The sequence below is a fragment of the Muscardinus avellanarius genome (assembly GCF_963383645.1).
Source record: "Muscardinus avellanarius genome assembly, chromosome: 18".
Classification (NCBI taxonomy): domain Eukaryota; kingdom Metazoa; phylum Chordata; class Mammalia; order Rodentia; family Gliridae; genus Muscardinus; species Muscardinus avellanarius.
This window is the reverse complement of record NC_137804.1, coordinates 45,744,402-45,758,573: the sequence shown is the minus strand read 5'-3', so window position 1 is coordinate 45,758,573 and position 14,172 is coordinate 45,744,402. Positions and strand designations below refer to the sequence as shown.

Here is a 14,172-nt window from a genome sequence, read left to right as displayed (position 1 = left end):
ACATGGTGGCGCACGCTTGTAATCCCCGTGCTTGGGAGGCAGAGACAGGAGGATTGTCTAGGTTCGAAGCCAGCTGCACTGGCTTAAGAGACCCTGTTTCCAAATAAAAATATAAAATAGGTCTGGGAGTGTAGCCTGGAGGTAGAAGGGTTTCCAGGAACCCCAGTACCACCAAAAAAAAAAAAAAGAATGAAAAATTGCCAGGCGTGGTGGCGCACACTTGTAATCCCAGCTCTTGGGAGGCTGAGACAGGAGGATCGCACAGGTTTGAAGCCAGCCTCAGCTACTTGGTGAGGCTCCTTTTTTTTTTTTGTTTTTGTTTTTTGTGGTACTGGGGTTCCTGGAAGCCCTTCTACCTCCAGGCTACACTCCCAGACCTATTTTTACATTTTTATTTGGAAACAGGGTCTCCTAAGCCAGCGCACGTGGCTGGCTTCGAACCTGCGCGATCCTCCTGTCTCCGCCTCCCAAGCGCGGGGATGACAAGCGTGTGCCACCACGCCTGGCTAGTGAGACCCTGTTTTCTAATAAAATATAAAATAGGTCTGGGAGGATAGCTCGGAGGTAGAAAAGCCCCTGGGTTCCATCCCCAGTACCACCAAAAATAAATAAAAAATCGGAGTGCGGTTGTAACTCAGAGGCAAAAGGCCCCTAGGGTTTCATCTCCAGGACTGCCCAAAACAACAAAAGAATAGAACGTGTCCCTCATCCTGCTGTTGTTTTTGTATTTAGGAGGAGAAGAGACGCAAAACGACACCTAAAGAACAGTAAGTACACGAGATTGCAAAGCCTTCTGAATGTTCTAGAAGACGCAGGCCTTCCCAGGCGCTGCCGGTGCGCTCGGCTTTGCCGCGGGGTGGGCGGTGCACAGCGGGCTTCTCCAGGCGCCAGGAGCGGCTGTGCATTGATACCTGGACCCCTGGCTGTACGGCTGGCCGCCGTGCGCCCACGCGGGCCGGGCGTCAGTGTGCCGGGTGGATTTGATAGCTTCTCAGTTGATTCAAGGATGAACAGTCTTGTACTTTGTCCCCAGACCTGAGAAGAAAGCGTTTCGGGTGAAGGCGTTTGTGAACTCCAAGGTGAGTCGTCGGGGAAGGAGGCTGCGGGGCGGGGCGGCCTGTGCTGCTCGCGGCTGGAGACTGTCCCTGTCCCCAGGCCCAGCCCCCCAAGTGCGACGAATGCGGGCAGTACCTGGATGACGTGGACCTCAAGTACGAGCAGCACCCGCCTGATGCCGTAAGTCCCCCCCAGTTGTCCGCCTTGCGCCCCTGCCTTGTGTGCTTCTGCCTGATGGCCCCGTGCCCCGCAGCTGGACGAGCCCCAGATGCTGACCAACGAGAAGCTGTCCATCTTTGACGAGAGCGGCTCCGGCTTCGAGAGCTACGAGGCGCCTCCGCAGCACAAGCTGACCTGCTTCAGGTGAGCGGCGCGCGCTCGCTCGCTCTCCGGGAGCAGGGTCTGCCCCGCCGGTGCCCCGGCCCTCGCCCTGCTCCCCGGGCACCAGGCTGCGGCCCTGCTCAAGCTGGTCGGTGACCCTCGCGGCAGGGGCCGCGGAGCTGGCGGCGGTGTGGTAGTCCTGCCTGGGTCTGATTCTTTGTTCCCATCGCTGTGCGTCCACGTGTGCCGGGCATGTGGGCAGGCCTGGAATCGTGGTGCTTGGAGTTTCGAGGTCAGCCTCAGCAATTACCAAGACCCTGTTTCAGAGTGGAAAGCAAAGGGTTGGGGCGTTTCTCAGTGTAGAATGCCCCTGGGTTCCGCCCCTGGTACAGATCTTCGGTGCTGACCGTCCCGAAGGTCCTGCGGTAAGTGAGGTGCCGCCTTGCCCTGGTGCTAAGCAAGCGCCGTGGATCCATCCTTCATGGAGACCAACTTAGCATGTGACGCGGAGGCGCACTGGGGGCCGAGGGCCCTCATCTCGCTGCTTAGGACCAGTGCTGGAGGCTTGGGATTTTTCTCGGGTTTTGGGACATTTGCGGGTACACATGAACTCCTGGGGGGCCACACTGGCTGCAGGATTCCTTCGTCGCTCCACGCCCTGTTTATTCGCCCGTGGCTGGAGGCTCGGGAGTGGGTTTTCCTCGTGGCCTGAGGTCGGCGCTCCTGCGCCCCATTTTGGAGCGTCTTGGGTTTCGGTGTTCATCATGATGCACACGCTCCTAACTCGCGGTGCTCTGACGGGTTTCCATCCTCTGGGGGACAGAGATGGGGGTCAAGACTCGGACTCAGAGGGGCCGCACAGTGAAGGCTAGGGTGTGAAACGGCTGGCGAATGCAAGAAATAGCAGATGGGCGATTGCCGGGGGGCTGGGGGGTGATTGCTGATGGGCAGGAGGTATTGTGCGGGCTGATAGCGGTGTGGGAAGGACGGCGCTGTGCACGGTGAGCCGTCTGCTCTAGAGGCCAGCTGCCTCCCTTTGAGTCTCGCTCACCTGTCACTTCGCAGACCATGACCTTTGACACCTAGGCGGGAGGATTGGGTGGTGGACGCGGTTTGGGTGACAGAACCATTGACCCAGGGTTCCCAGCAGATAGCCTAGTCCTGATCCAGCTCCGTGCCGGGGCCCGCCTTCCTGGGCGGCTGCTCACCCTCGTTTGCCCCCTAGCGTCTACTGCAAGCGAGGCCATCTGTGCCCGATCGACACTGGCCTCATCGAGAAGAACATTGAGCTCTTCTTCTCGGGTTCTGCAAAGGCGATCTACGAGGACAACCCGTCTCTGGAAGGTGAGCAGGGTGTTCCGGGGTGCTGGTTGGGACCAGTAGTTTACAACCAAACTGGTAGCGCTCCCTGCAAAGCAGGTTAGTCCCCGGGTTCGCCGCCTCGCCACGCGAGCATGCGAGGCTCTGCAGGGACAGCTGTCAGCTGGGACGGGAGGCCACAGGCTGGCCTCCGGGCCTGCCATGCCCCTGTGCTTACTCTGTTTCCTTTTGAAGATTCTCCTTTCCATTTGTAGGTGGTGTTAATGGCAAGAACCTCGGTCCCATAAACGAATGGTGGATCACTGGCTACGATGGCGGTGAAAAGGCGCTCATTGGCTTTAGCACCTGTAAGTGGCCAGTCACATGCCCTGGAACCCAGAAAGGGGCGGTGCCTCCCACCCTTCCCCACCATTGGTTGGGCCTGTGTGAACTCTCAGTGGGCGCTGTTACAGTGTGATCTCAGTACTGGGGGGACTGAGGTTTGAGGATCACAGGATAGAAGACAGCCTCATCAACTTAGACCCTGTTTCACAATAAGAGTAAGATAGGCTAGGGTGGTAGCCCAGAGGTGGAACTCCCCTTAGTTCAATTCCTAGTGCCCCCAGAAGCCCCATGACCATGGCTAGTGGGGTGGCCTCGCCATAGCTGGTCGCGTTTGGCCAGGGAGCTGACCCTCCAGTTTGTTTTTTTTTTTTTTTTTGTATTTTATTTTATTTTTTATTTTATTTTATTTTTTTAATTTTTTTTATTGGTGCATTATATTCATAAAACTTATTGGGGTAAAAAACTTGTGTGTATAAACATGTACTCATCGCTGATTTAACCCCTGACCCTCCAGTTTTAAGGGCAGGTCATGTTGGTTTAACTGGGACTCGGGCTGAGTTCCAAAAGCCAGGGGTGAGCGCAGTGCACGCCCACCTGCCTCATCTGTTGTCCAGCAGCGCTGTTGAGGACCAGCTCACCGGTGTGCTGCTTGGGAGTTCTTCGTCCTTTGGGTGTAGGGTGACTTCTAGGCTGTCAGCGAAGCTTGGTAGACTCAGCGCTGTCGCGTGTTTCTTCAGCGTTTGCCGAGTACATTCTGATGGACCCCAGCCCGGAGTACGCGCCGATATTCGGGCTGATGCAGGAGAAGATCTACATTAGCAAGATAGTGGTGGAGTTCCTGCAGGGCAACCCTGACGCGACCTACGAAGACCTGATCAACAAGATCGAGGTGAGGGCCCCGGCTCGTGCCGTGCCACGCGGCCTGGGCTGCAGAGAACTCGGGCCCGGGCCCGCAGCCGGCAGAACGGGATGCTTTGCGACTTCCATTGAGACAGTTCACCGGGCGTGGGGCGCACGCTTTGTCATCCCCGCGCTTGGGAGGCTGAGACAGGAGGATCGCGCAGGTTCGAAGCCAGCCTCGGCTATTTAGTGGGGCTCTCAGCAACGTAGTGAGACCCTGTTTCCAAATAAAACACAAAATAGGTCTGGGAGTGTAATAGCCCAAAGGTAGAAAGCCTCTGGGTTCTATCACTAGCACCACAAAAAAAAAGAGAAAAGACAGTTTAAGCCAGGCATGGTGCATGCCTGCAGTCCCAGTATTTGGGAGGCGGAGACAGGAGGATTGCAGGTTTGCATCCAGCCTCAACTGCTTAGTGAGGCCCTCTGCAACTTAGTGAGACCCCATTTCAAAATAAAGAATTAAAAATGGGGCTGAGGATGTAGCTCGGAGGGAAAACGATCCTGGGTTCAATCCCCAGTACCGGCACCAAAACAAGAAAATTCCAGCTTAGGTTAAATGTAAGAGAAAGAGGGCCGGGAGGCAGCTCAGTGGCTGCCTACTTTGTGCAAGGCCCTGACTCCGTCCCCAGCACCACGAGAACAAAATACATTCGAGAGACATCTGACTTTTTTCTTCCTCTCTCCACGTTTGTTCCAAGACCACTGTCCCCCCCTCTGCGATCAACTTGAATCGGTTCACGGAGGATTCCCTGCTCCGCTACGCCCAGTTTGTGGTGGGCCAGGTCGAGAGCTACGACGAGGCCAAGGACAGCGACGAGCAGCCCGTCTTCCTGAGCCCCTGCATGAGGGACCTCATCAAGCTGGCCGGGGTCACGCTGGGACAGAGGCAAGGGCGCGGCGCAGTCCAGCTGGAGATGAGACCGCAGAGCGGGTCCCTGCGCCCCGTTCCGGTCCCCTAACTCGGCGGTGCTCTCTCCCAGGCGGGCCGAGAGACGCCAGAGTGTCAGACATTCGGCCAAGGAGAAGGACCGCGGGCCCACGAAAGCCACCACCACCAAGCTGGTCTACGAGATTTTCGACACTTTCTTCGCAGAGCAGATTGAGAAGGACGAGAAGGAGGACAAGGAGAACGCCTTCAAACGGCGGCGGTGTGGCGTCTGCGAGGTAGTCTGGGCCCCCGGGCGTCCCCGGCGTCTGCGGCTCCCGAAGCAGGAGAGAGATGTGGGAGTGTCGGGGGACCCATGCAACTCCCAGATACATGGCTTGATAGGACAGGCAGAGAGGCGAGTTCCTGGGCGTGGCTCTGGGCAGGGATGGCTGTGCACAGATGTGGGGCCTCCGCCCAGGGCGACATGCTTCTCCCCGGAGCCGCCCTGCCTCAGACCATCCCTGCCAGAGAGGTGCTTGTTCCTACCTAGAAGGGATCTTGTGGTGTGTGTGTGTGTGTGTGTGTGTGTGTGTGGTGTGTGTGTGTGTGTGGTGTGTGTGTGTGTGTGTGTGTGGTGTGTGTGTGTGGTGTGTGTGTGGTGTGTGTGTGTGGTGTGTGTGTGTGGTGTGTGTGTGTGGTGTGTGTGTGTGGTGTGTGGTGTGTGTGTGGTGTGTGTGTGTGTGTGTGTGGTGTGTGTGTGGTGTGTGTGTGTGTGTGGTGTGTGTGTGTGTGTGGTGTGTGTGTGTGGTGTGTGTGTGTGTGTGGTGTGTGGGGTACTGAGGATTGAACCCAGGGGCATTATTCCTCCAAGCTATATCCCAAGCCGTATTTTATTTGGAAACAGGGTCTTGCTAAGTTTGTACCAGCCTCACTGAGTCGCTGAGGCTGATTTTGAACCTTTGATCCTCCTCTCTCAGCCTCCCAAGTACTGAGATGACAGGCACGCACCACTACACCTGGCTTTTATTTTGCATTTTGTTTTATTTTATTTTGTGGTACTGGGTGTAGAACCAGGGGCATTTCTACCTCTGGGCTATACTCCCAGCCCTATTTTATATTTTATTTGGAAACAGGGCCTCACTAAGTTGCCGAGAGCCTCGCTAAGTAGCTGAGGCTGGCTTCGAACCTGTGCAATCCTCTTGTCTCAGCCTCCCAAGCGTTGGGATTACAAGTGTGCCCACCACAGCTATTTTGCATTTTGAGCTCGGGCACTAAGTTACCGAGGCTGGCCTTGCACCTGTGGTCCTCTGGCCTCAGCCTTGATTTTCTTTAACGATATTTTTCAGGTTTGTCAGCAGCCGGAGTGTGGGAAGTGCAAAGCGTGTAAGGACATGGTGAAGTTCGGCGGTAGCGGACGGAGCAAGCAGGCTTGCCAAAAGAGGAGGTAGGCTGGGCCTGTCCTGTAGCGGGCGGGCACGGCTTGGCTCACAGAGAGCCTGCCTGGCGTGCAGGGCAGGCGGCGTCCTCGCGGGCACCAGGCCTGTCCCCTGACCTGACTAGAACAGCCTCAGGTGGTTTTGCTCGTAAACCTTACTTGTCGCGGATGTGGGGCGCGCACTTATGATCCCAGTACATGAGAGGTTGAGAGGGGGATCACAGGTTTGAGGATAGCCTTGGCAAGCCGTGAGACTCCTCAGCCTGTTTCAGAATTGAGGTAAACCAGGTGTGGGGTGTAGGTTGGTAGTAGTACGTCCCTGGGTCCAGTCCTCAGGGCCTCGTGAACCCCGGTCATGACGGGACGTTGCAGGTGTCCCAACTTGGCCATGAAGGAGGCGGATGATGACGAGGAGGTGGAGGATGTCCCCCTCCCTGAGGAGATGCCGTCCCCCAAGAAAATGCACCAGGGGAAGAAGAAGAAGCAGAACAAGAGCCGCATCTCTTGGGTTGGGGACTCCATCAAGGTGAGCCCCGGGGCCCACTCGCAGCGCGGGCCTGGGCTGGGAGCCCTCCTGTGTGGCATGGCGGCAGCAGGCCTGGCCGAGGGGAGAACGGAGTTTCTGGCCTGGTGTGGGGTGCTTGCAGACAGGACGGTCGCAGGTGCTAAGCAAGCCTCAGGCTAGTTGGCGGCGCACCTGTCAGCCCAGGGCTTGGGAGCCTGAGCTGGGACGAGCGCAGGTCTGAAGCCAGCCTCGGCAATACCCAGGGAGACCCTTTTCCAAAACAAAAAAGTGAACCAGGCCTGGTGGCACGTGTTTGTAATCTCAGTGCTTGGGAGGCTGAGATGGGGGTCGTCGGTTCAAAGTCAGCCTCAGCAACTTGGTGAGACTGTCTGCAACCTTGACCCTGTTTCCAAATAAGAAATAAAATCTAGCTAGGGGTATAACTTGAAGGTAGAATGCGTTTGGACTCAATCCCCAGTATATATATTAAAAAAAAAAACCTCAACAAAAAAATAAAAGGTGGGGCTAGGGGTATAGCTGTGAGGTAGAGTGCCTCTGGGTTGAATCTCCAGTATTACAGGCAGGGTGGGGGTGTGTGCGCACCCATCAGCCTGTTTTCCTGACTTTCCCAGTGCGCACTGGTTGCAATTCTAGGGGTGCCTTGAAAGCTGTTTCCAACAGAGTCGGGGAGCCCTCTGTGGCTTGAATGGCCTTTGGGCTCTAGCCAGTTGCCGCGCCTGGCTGTCGGCCGAGGGTCAGTCCCTTCGGCAAGCTCGCAGCTGCAGTGATGGCCCAGCCCTGGGCGAGGCTGCCACCTGCAGGTGACACTGGGTGACAAGTGTCACCACTTGCCGGGCTCCTCCAAGCTGCCCTCTCCTCTTTTCTTTTGGCCTTCAAGGGCTGGGGTTACAGGTGAGGGCCCGCACCTGGCTCCCAGGTGTACCTGCGCGGTTTCCGAGGGACGCCTGACCAGGACTGTGGAGACGACTCTCCTGCACTTCCTGTGTGTGTGTGTGCCGGGGCTGGAACCCTGGGAAATATGAGCTACACTCCAGCCATTCTTGTTGCGAAACAGTGTCTCACCAGGTTGCTGAGCGCCTAGCTGAGTTGTTGGGCTTGGCCTGGAACCTGCGGCCGTCCTGTCGGCCTCGCACGTTCTGGCGGGTGCTAGCACACCCACCGGGCTGAGCCTCTCTTGTTTGCAGACCGACGGGAAGAGGACTTACTATCAGAAGGTGTGCATTGACGGGGAGACCCTGGAGGTGGGGGACTGCGTCTCTGTCATCCCCGATGACCCGTCTACGCCACTCTACCTGGCAAGGTGTGTACCCTCTGCCTTGACCGGCACGCAGTCTCCTGAGCGAGTCATGATGCCCGTGGAGCCAGTTCAAGAGGAGGCCCGGTCCCCCGGGGCCTGGGTGACGGTCTCCCCTCCCCAGGGTCACGGCGCTGTGGGAGGAGAACGGCTACGGGCAGATGTTCCACGCCCACTGGTTCTGCAGCGGCATCGACACGGTACTGGGGGCCACCTCGGACCCCCTCGAGCTGTTCCTCGTGGATGAGTGTGAGGACATGCAGCTCTCCTACATCCACAGCAAGGTCAAGGTCGTCCACAAGCCGCCCTCGGAGAACTGGGCCCTGGAGGTGAGAGCTCGTGCCCGCCTGCCGCCCGCCCGCCGCCCAGGCGGGCCTCAGGCTGACGGCCTTCTCTCCCTAGGGGGGCGTGGACCCCGAGCCCCTGCCGTCGCCAGCTGCTGATGACGACGGCACCACCTACTTCTACCAGCTGTGGTACGATCCAATCTACGCGAGGTTCGAATCCCCTTCGAACCCCCAGCCGGCGGAGGACAGCAAGTACAAGTGAGTGTGGCCGCGGAGGGCCGGGCCCAGGCGCGGGCACCGTGTGGGTGCTCGTGTCGGGCAGGGCGCGGCCTGGCGGAGGGCTGGGCCCAGTGCCCCTCTGCACCCTAGTCCTGCATTTTTCCTTCCACGTCTTGGGTATTTTCTCCCATAAACAAGGTCTTTAATCCCATTTTGTCCTAATGGTGACTGCTTTTAGGGAAGTCAGGTCCCCCCCCCCCCAGCCCTCTTTTCTTTAGGTTTTTTTCTTCTGGTACTGGGATTGAACTCGGGGCTTCGCCAGGTGAAGCCTGCCTTCTACCCCTTAGCCGCACTCCAGCCTCTTGATGTTTGTTTATTTTGGGGTCCTGGTGATTGAAAGTGGGGGCATTCTGCCTCTCAGCTACACCCGAGTCTAATTTATTTTGAAACAGGCTCTTGGAGTTCCTCAGGACCTGGCTAAATTGCTAAGGCTGTCCTTGGAACTCTGATCCTCTTGTCTCAGCCTCCCAGGTACTACTGGGATGCGCCACCACATGCAGCTTTGATATTTTTTTTGTGGTACTGAGGATGGAATCCAGGGCCATTCTACCTCTTAGTGACACCCCAGCCCTGTATTTTATTCTTTTTTTTTTTTTTTTTTTTTTTTTTGGTGGGTCTCCAAGCTATATCCCCTGCCCTATTTTTTATTCTTTATTTTGAGACAGGGTCTCACTAAGTAGCTGAGGCTGGCTGTGAACCTGAATTCCCCCAACCTGCAATCCCAGTCTCAGCCTCCCAAGTCCTGGGATTCCAAGCATGCGCCACCACGGCCGGCTTGGTATTTATTTTTAAGGCAATCTCCAACTCCTCTTAAGGACTTATTAGTGAAGAATGAGGTTTCCAGGCAAGGTAGCGGATGCCTGTCATCCTAGCAGTTTGGGAGAACGAGGGCAGAAAACCACAGGGTTCAAGCCAACCTGAGCGACTTGGTGAAACTGTGTCTCGATAAAAGACAGCTAGGTGGGTGCAGCTCAGTGGTAGAGTACTGCCTGGCATGTGGGAGTTCTCTGCTCACACCCTAGTACTGCCAAGAAAGCCCTACACAGCTTGAATTCTCGGGAACGCCTCCTCAGCCTTTCCCAAGAGAACCCGTGAGGCCTGCGGCAGAGCCGAGTGCGCGGGCACCCACCACGCCTGTGCTTTTCCCGTCGGCAGCGTCAGCCGCGGTCCAGGTGTTTTAGTGTCCTCGGGTTTTGTCTTGATGACTCCGAGGTGGCCTTGGCTTCTCAGTTTCTTGGGTCATTTTCTATCTCTGGGATCTAGTCGCAAATAAGTGCCTTCGACATTTAAATATAAAAGTCGAAAGAAGTTGGGCACAGTGGCACACACCTGTCATCCCAGAACTTGGGAGGCTGAGACAGGAGGATCGCCGGTGTGAGGACAGTCTCAGCAAATAGTGAGACTCTCATCAACCTAGTGAGACCCTGTTTCAAAATAAAAATATGTATGGGGCTGGGCAAGGTGATGCGCACTTATAATCCTAGTACTTGGGACGCTAAGACAGGAGGATCTCAGGTTTGAGGCCAGCCTCAGCAACTTAGTGAGACCTTGTTTCAAAATACGGAGTTCTGGGTATAGCTCAGAGGCGTAACACCAATGGGTTCGATATGCAATACAAAAAAATAAGTAAAAGGTCAAGGATGTGGCTGTGGTGGCACACATCTGTAATCCCAGTTCTTGGGAGGCAGAGAAAAGAGGATCGTGGGTTGGAGGATAGCCTCAGCAAGAAGTGAGACTCCTACCAACCTAGCAAGACCCTGCTTCAAAATAAAAATGGGGCTGAGTGTAGCTCAGAGTTGGAATGTCCCTGGGTTCAATTCCGAGTACCAAAAAGAAAAACGGGGCAAGGGAGCAGGGGCCAGCGCCTCTGGAGATCTGCAAACACAACCCCTTCTCTCCTGGGTCGGGCAGAGGCTGTTAGAGCAGCTGCCGCGGTCGCCGACAGCTACCGCACGGCTTCGCGTTCCTGCCCTTTGCACCCTCAGGTTCTGTGCCAGCTGTGCCCGTCTGGCTGAAATGTTGCAGAAAGAAGTCCCCAGGGTCCTGGACCAGCTCGCCGACCAGGAAAGCCAGGTCCTCTACGGCTCTGTTACCCGGAACGGCGTCACGTACCGGGTCGGCGACGGCGTGTATCTGCTTCCTGACGCCTTCACGTTCAAGTGAGTGTCCCCTGCGCACACGGCCCTCAGGACCGGCCAGTGCCCGAGCCATCCCATCAGCGTCCGGGGACAGAGGACCCCGGCCACTCGTCAGTGACTGCGGCCCCATTGCGGAGCTTTCCGTCACTACAGCGAAGTGCCCACGATAATTAACATGAAGACAAAGGTTTAGCTGGGCGTGGTGCTGCACCCCGTAATCCCAGTACCTGGGAGGCTGGACGGGAGGATTCGAGGCCGGCCCCAGCAAGGTGGCATGACTCGGCAACCCAGTGAGATCCTGTCTCAAAGAGTAATACGGACTGGGAGTAGCTCAGGTAGAACGCCCCCGGGTTCAATCCCTAATACCACACACACACACACACACACACACACACCAGAGGCACAGGTCGTTTGCACACTCAGATGATCATTTGTCCCTTGAGAAGGAGCTCAGCCTCAGAGTCTGTGGCTCTGGTCTCGCGCTCCCGTCCCCCAGCCTCGCTCCTGTGCGGTGACCTGTGGGGCGCGGGGAGCTGTGCCGGTCTGAGTGCCCGGGGTGGCTCGATGCTGTTGCTTCTTCTGCTTGTGTTCACTGGGGAGGCCAGAGGCTGCACGACCCAGAGGCAGCAAGCCAACTGGCAGTTTTGGGGTTTTACTCGTGTGTGCGTGCGTGTGGTACTGGGTTTCGAAGCCAGGGGCATACATCTCTGAGCTGTACCCCAGCCCCTTTTTAATTTTTGTTTAGAAACAGTGTCTTGCTAGGTTGCCAAGGGTCTGGCTGCGTTGCTGTGGCTACCCGCATTCAAACCTGTGATCCTTCTGACTCAGCCGCCCGAGTACTGGGATTTTGAGTACTGGCGTGTGGCACCAGACCCGGCCTTGGGCCGCCTTCTGAACTGCGAAGGAGAGTCTTGACCCTGGCCTCTTCAGGGTGTTTTCTGTGGTAGCTGGTGGAGGTTGGACTTGAAGTGGCAGCTGTCCGGTCACATCCGGCTGACAGCTCCGGCTTCACCGCCGGCCTGATGGCTGGTTCTCTGCAGCATCGTGCTATCCGCGCCTGCGAAGCGCTCCAAGAAGGAGGCTGTGGACGAGGACCTGTACCCGGAGCACTACCGGAAGTCCTCCGAGTACATCAAAGGCAGCAACCTGGACGCCCCCGAGCCCTACCGCATCGGCCGGATCAAAGAGATCTTCTGCCTCAAGAAGACCAACGGCAAGCCGAACGAGGCGGACATCAAGATGAAGCTGAACAAGTTCTACAGGTCGGTGGAGGCCGAGCGCCTTGGGAGCCAGGCCTCCACGAGGTCCGTGGGGCCAGGTCGCGGCCCAGCGCGCGGGCACATGACGGGTAGTGCACGCCTGTCATCTCAGTACTTGGGAGGCTTAGACGGGAGGATCACAGGTTCAAGACCAGACTCGGCAACTTAGCGAAACCCTGTTTCGAAATGAAATAGGGCTGGGGGTGTAGCTTGGAGGTAAGATGGCCCTGGCCATCCCCAATATAAAAAAAAAAAAAAGTAAACTAGGCGTGGGGGCGCATACCTGTAATCTCATTACTTGGGAGGCTGAAACAAGAGGATTCCAGGTTTGAGGCCAGCCTCATCAACTTAGCAAGACTCATCAACCTAGAGAGACCCTGTTTCAAAATAAGACTGGAGTTGTTTTTTTCTTTTTTTGCGGGGGGGCGTACTCAGGGGCGTTCTACCTCTAAGCTACACCCCCAGCACTGTTTATTCTGTATTTTTAAACAGGATCTCATTCAGTTGTAGAGGGCCTCACTAAGTACCTGAGGCTGGCCACAGACTGCGATCCTCCTGTCTCGGCCTCCCAAGTGCTGGCTTGGAGTTGTTTCTTGAAGGTAGAATGCCCCCCAAATTCAATCCCCAATACCATAAAAGAATGGATTTCTTTTTTTTTTTTTTTTTTTTTTGGTGGTACTGTGGTTCCTGGAAATCCGGGCTACACTCCCAGACTTAGCTTTTTATATTTTTATTTGGAAACAGCTTCTCTTAAGCCAGTGAGGCTGGCTTCGAACCTGCGCCATCCTCCTGTCTCCGCCTCCCAAGGGCGGGGATGACAAGCGTGCGCCACCGCGCCCGGCTTAATTGTTTTATTCTTTATATTTTGAAACATGGTCTCACTAAGTTGCTGAGAGCCTCACTGAGTAGCAGGCTGGCTTCCAAACTGCGCCATCCTCCTGTCTCTGCCTCCCAAGCGTGGGGATTACAAGTGTGCGCCACCGCGCCCGGCAAAAGAATGGCTAAAATTTTAAAGTAGGGAGCAGAGTGTCTTTAAAGAAGGTAGAAAGGTAACGGTGGCAGAGCTATTGCCTAGCACTCCGGGGTGTGGTGTCCTTTATGGGTTGTGTTTCCCTTATTTTCACATGTAGCCAGGTGTGGAGGCGCACATCCGTAATCCCAGTACTGGTGGGCTGAGACAGGAGGATCGCAGGTTCGAGAATAGCCTCATAAGTAGCGAGGTTCTCATCAACCTAGGGAGACCGTTTCCAAATAAGTAGTACAGGGCTGGGGATATAACTTAGAGATAGAACGCCCCTGGCTCAATCCCCTGTGCCACAAAAATAAATAAAAATAGTGTAGCTCAGAGGTAGAATGCTCCTGGGTTCAATCCCTACTACCAAAATAATTATCTTTAGGGTCTGTATAAATGGTATATCCGAGATAAAAGACAATCCTGTTTAGTCTCAGATTTCATCCTGTATATGAAAATATTCTGTAACCCGCAAAACTCCACAATGCGCCTGGTCCCTGCGTTGTGGTGGAGCGGTACCGTTGGCATCGGTGAGTTGGCAGCAGTCGAGAGCCCCTCACCAGGCTGCTTCGCCCACAGGCCGGAGAACACGCACAAGTCCACGCCGGCCAGCTACCACGCGGACATCAACCTGCTGTACTGGAGCGACGAGGAGGCCGTGGTGGACTTCAAGGTCGTGCAGGGCCGCTGCAGCGTGGTGTACGGGGAGGACCTGGCGGAGTCCGTCCAGGAGTACTCGGAGGGCGGCCCCGACCGCTTCTACTTCTTGGAGGTGGTACCCGGGCTCTGGGGGGGGCGTCGGGTCAAACCTGGGAGGCCTGTGTGTCGAAAGGGGCGACGTTGCGTTAGATCGAGGAGTGTTTGCAGTAGGGTTCTGGTTTTTAAGGGAACTGGGGTGCTGGCCACCAGAACCCAGCTCCTTGGGAGCTTTTGGGGTACAGCTTACAAAGCCTTGGTCAGGACAGCATTCTTCCCAGCAGTGGCCTGTGATGGCCAGGTTATCCTGCAGTTCACCACTCTCGGTGGCTTTTTATTTTCAATTTTTGTACTAGGGATCAAACCCAGGGCCATTCTACCTAAGCTCTACCCTCCAGTCTTATTTTTTTATTTTGAAAAAATAAGGATCTCATTACATTGTGGACGGCGTCACTAA

At 55.9% G+C, this 14,172-nt stretch overlaps 1 protein-coding gene across 1 annotated transcript in view; it reads left to right on the top strand.

The window, feature by feature from the left end:
* The window catches only part of DNMT1 (DNA methyltransferase 1), a gene marked incomplete at both ends in the record, with an annotated part of 47,638 nt that overhangs the window by 27,313 nt on the left and 6,153 nt on the right, over window positions 1–14,172 (top strand). The window contains 17 exons of the mRNA XM_080715513.1: window positions 733–767; window positions 1,034–1,079; window positions 1,156–1,236; window positions 1,310–1,419; window positions 2,603–2,721; window positions 2,952–3,044; window positions 3,759–3,910; window positions 4,620–4,807; window positions 4,902–5,085; window positions 6,136–6,233; window positions 6,597–6,750; window positions 7,935–8,050; window positions 8,169–8,373; window positions 8,447–8,589; window positions 10,596–10,769; window positions 11,789–12,010; window positions 13,599–13,791. Coding sequence (XP_080571639.1) covers window positions 733–767; window positions 1,034–1,079; window positions 1,156–1,236; window positions 1,310–1,419; window positions 2,603–2,721; window positions 2,952–3,044; window positions 3,759–3,910; window positions 4,620–4,807; window positions 4,902–5,085; window positions 6,136–6,233; window positions 6,597–6,750; window positions 7,935–8,050; window positions 8,169–8,373; window positions 8,447–8,589; window positions 10,596–10,769; window positions 11,789–12,010; window positions 13,599–13,791 — 2,313 coding nt within the window. The remainder of the gene's footprint in view (window positions 1–732; window positions 768–1,033; window positions 1,080–1,155; window positions 1,237–1,309; window positions 1,420–2,602; window positions 2,722–2,951; window positions 3,045–3,758; window positions 3,911–4,619; window positions 4,808–4,901; window positions 5,086–6,135; window positions 6,234–6,596; window positions 6,751–7,934; window positions 8,051–8,168; window positions 8,374–8,446; window positions 8,590–10,595; window positions 10,770–11,788; window positions 12,011–13,598; window positions 13,792–14,172) is intronic.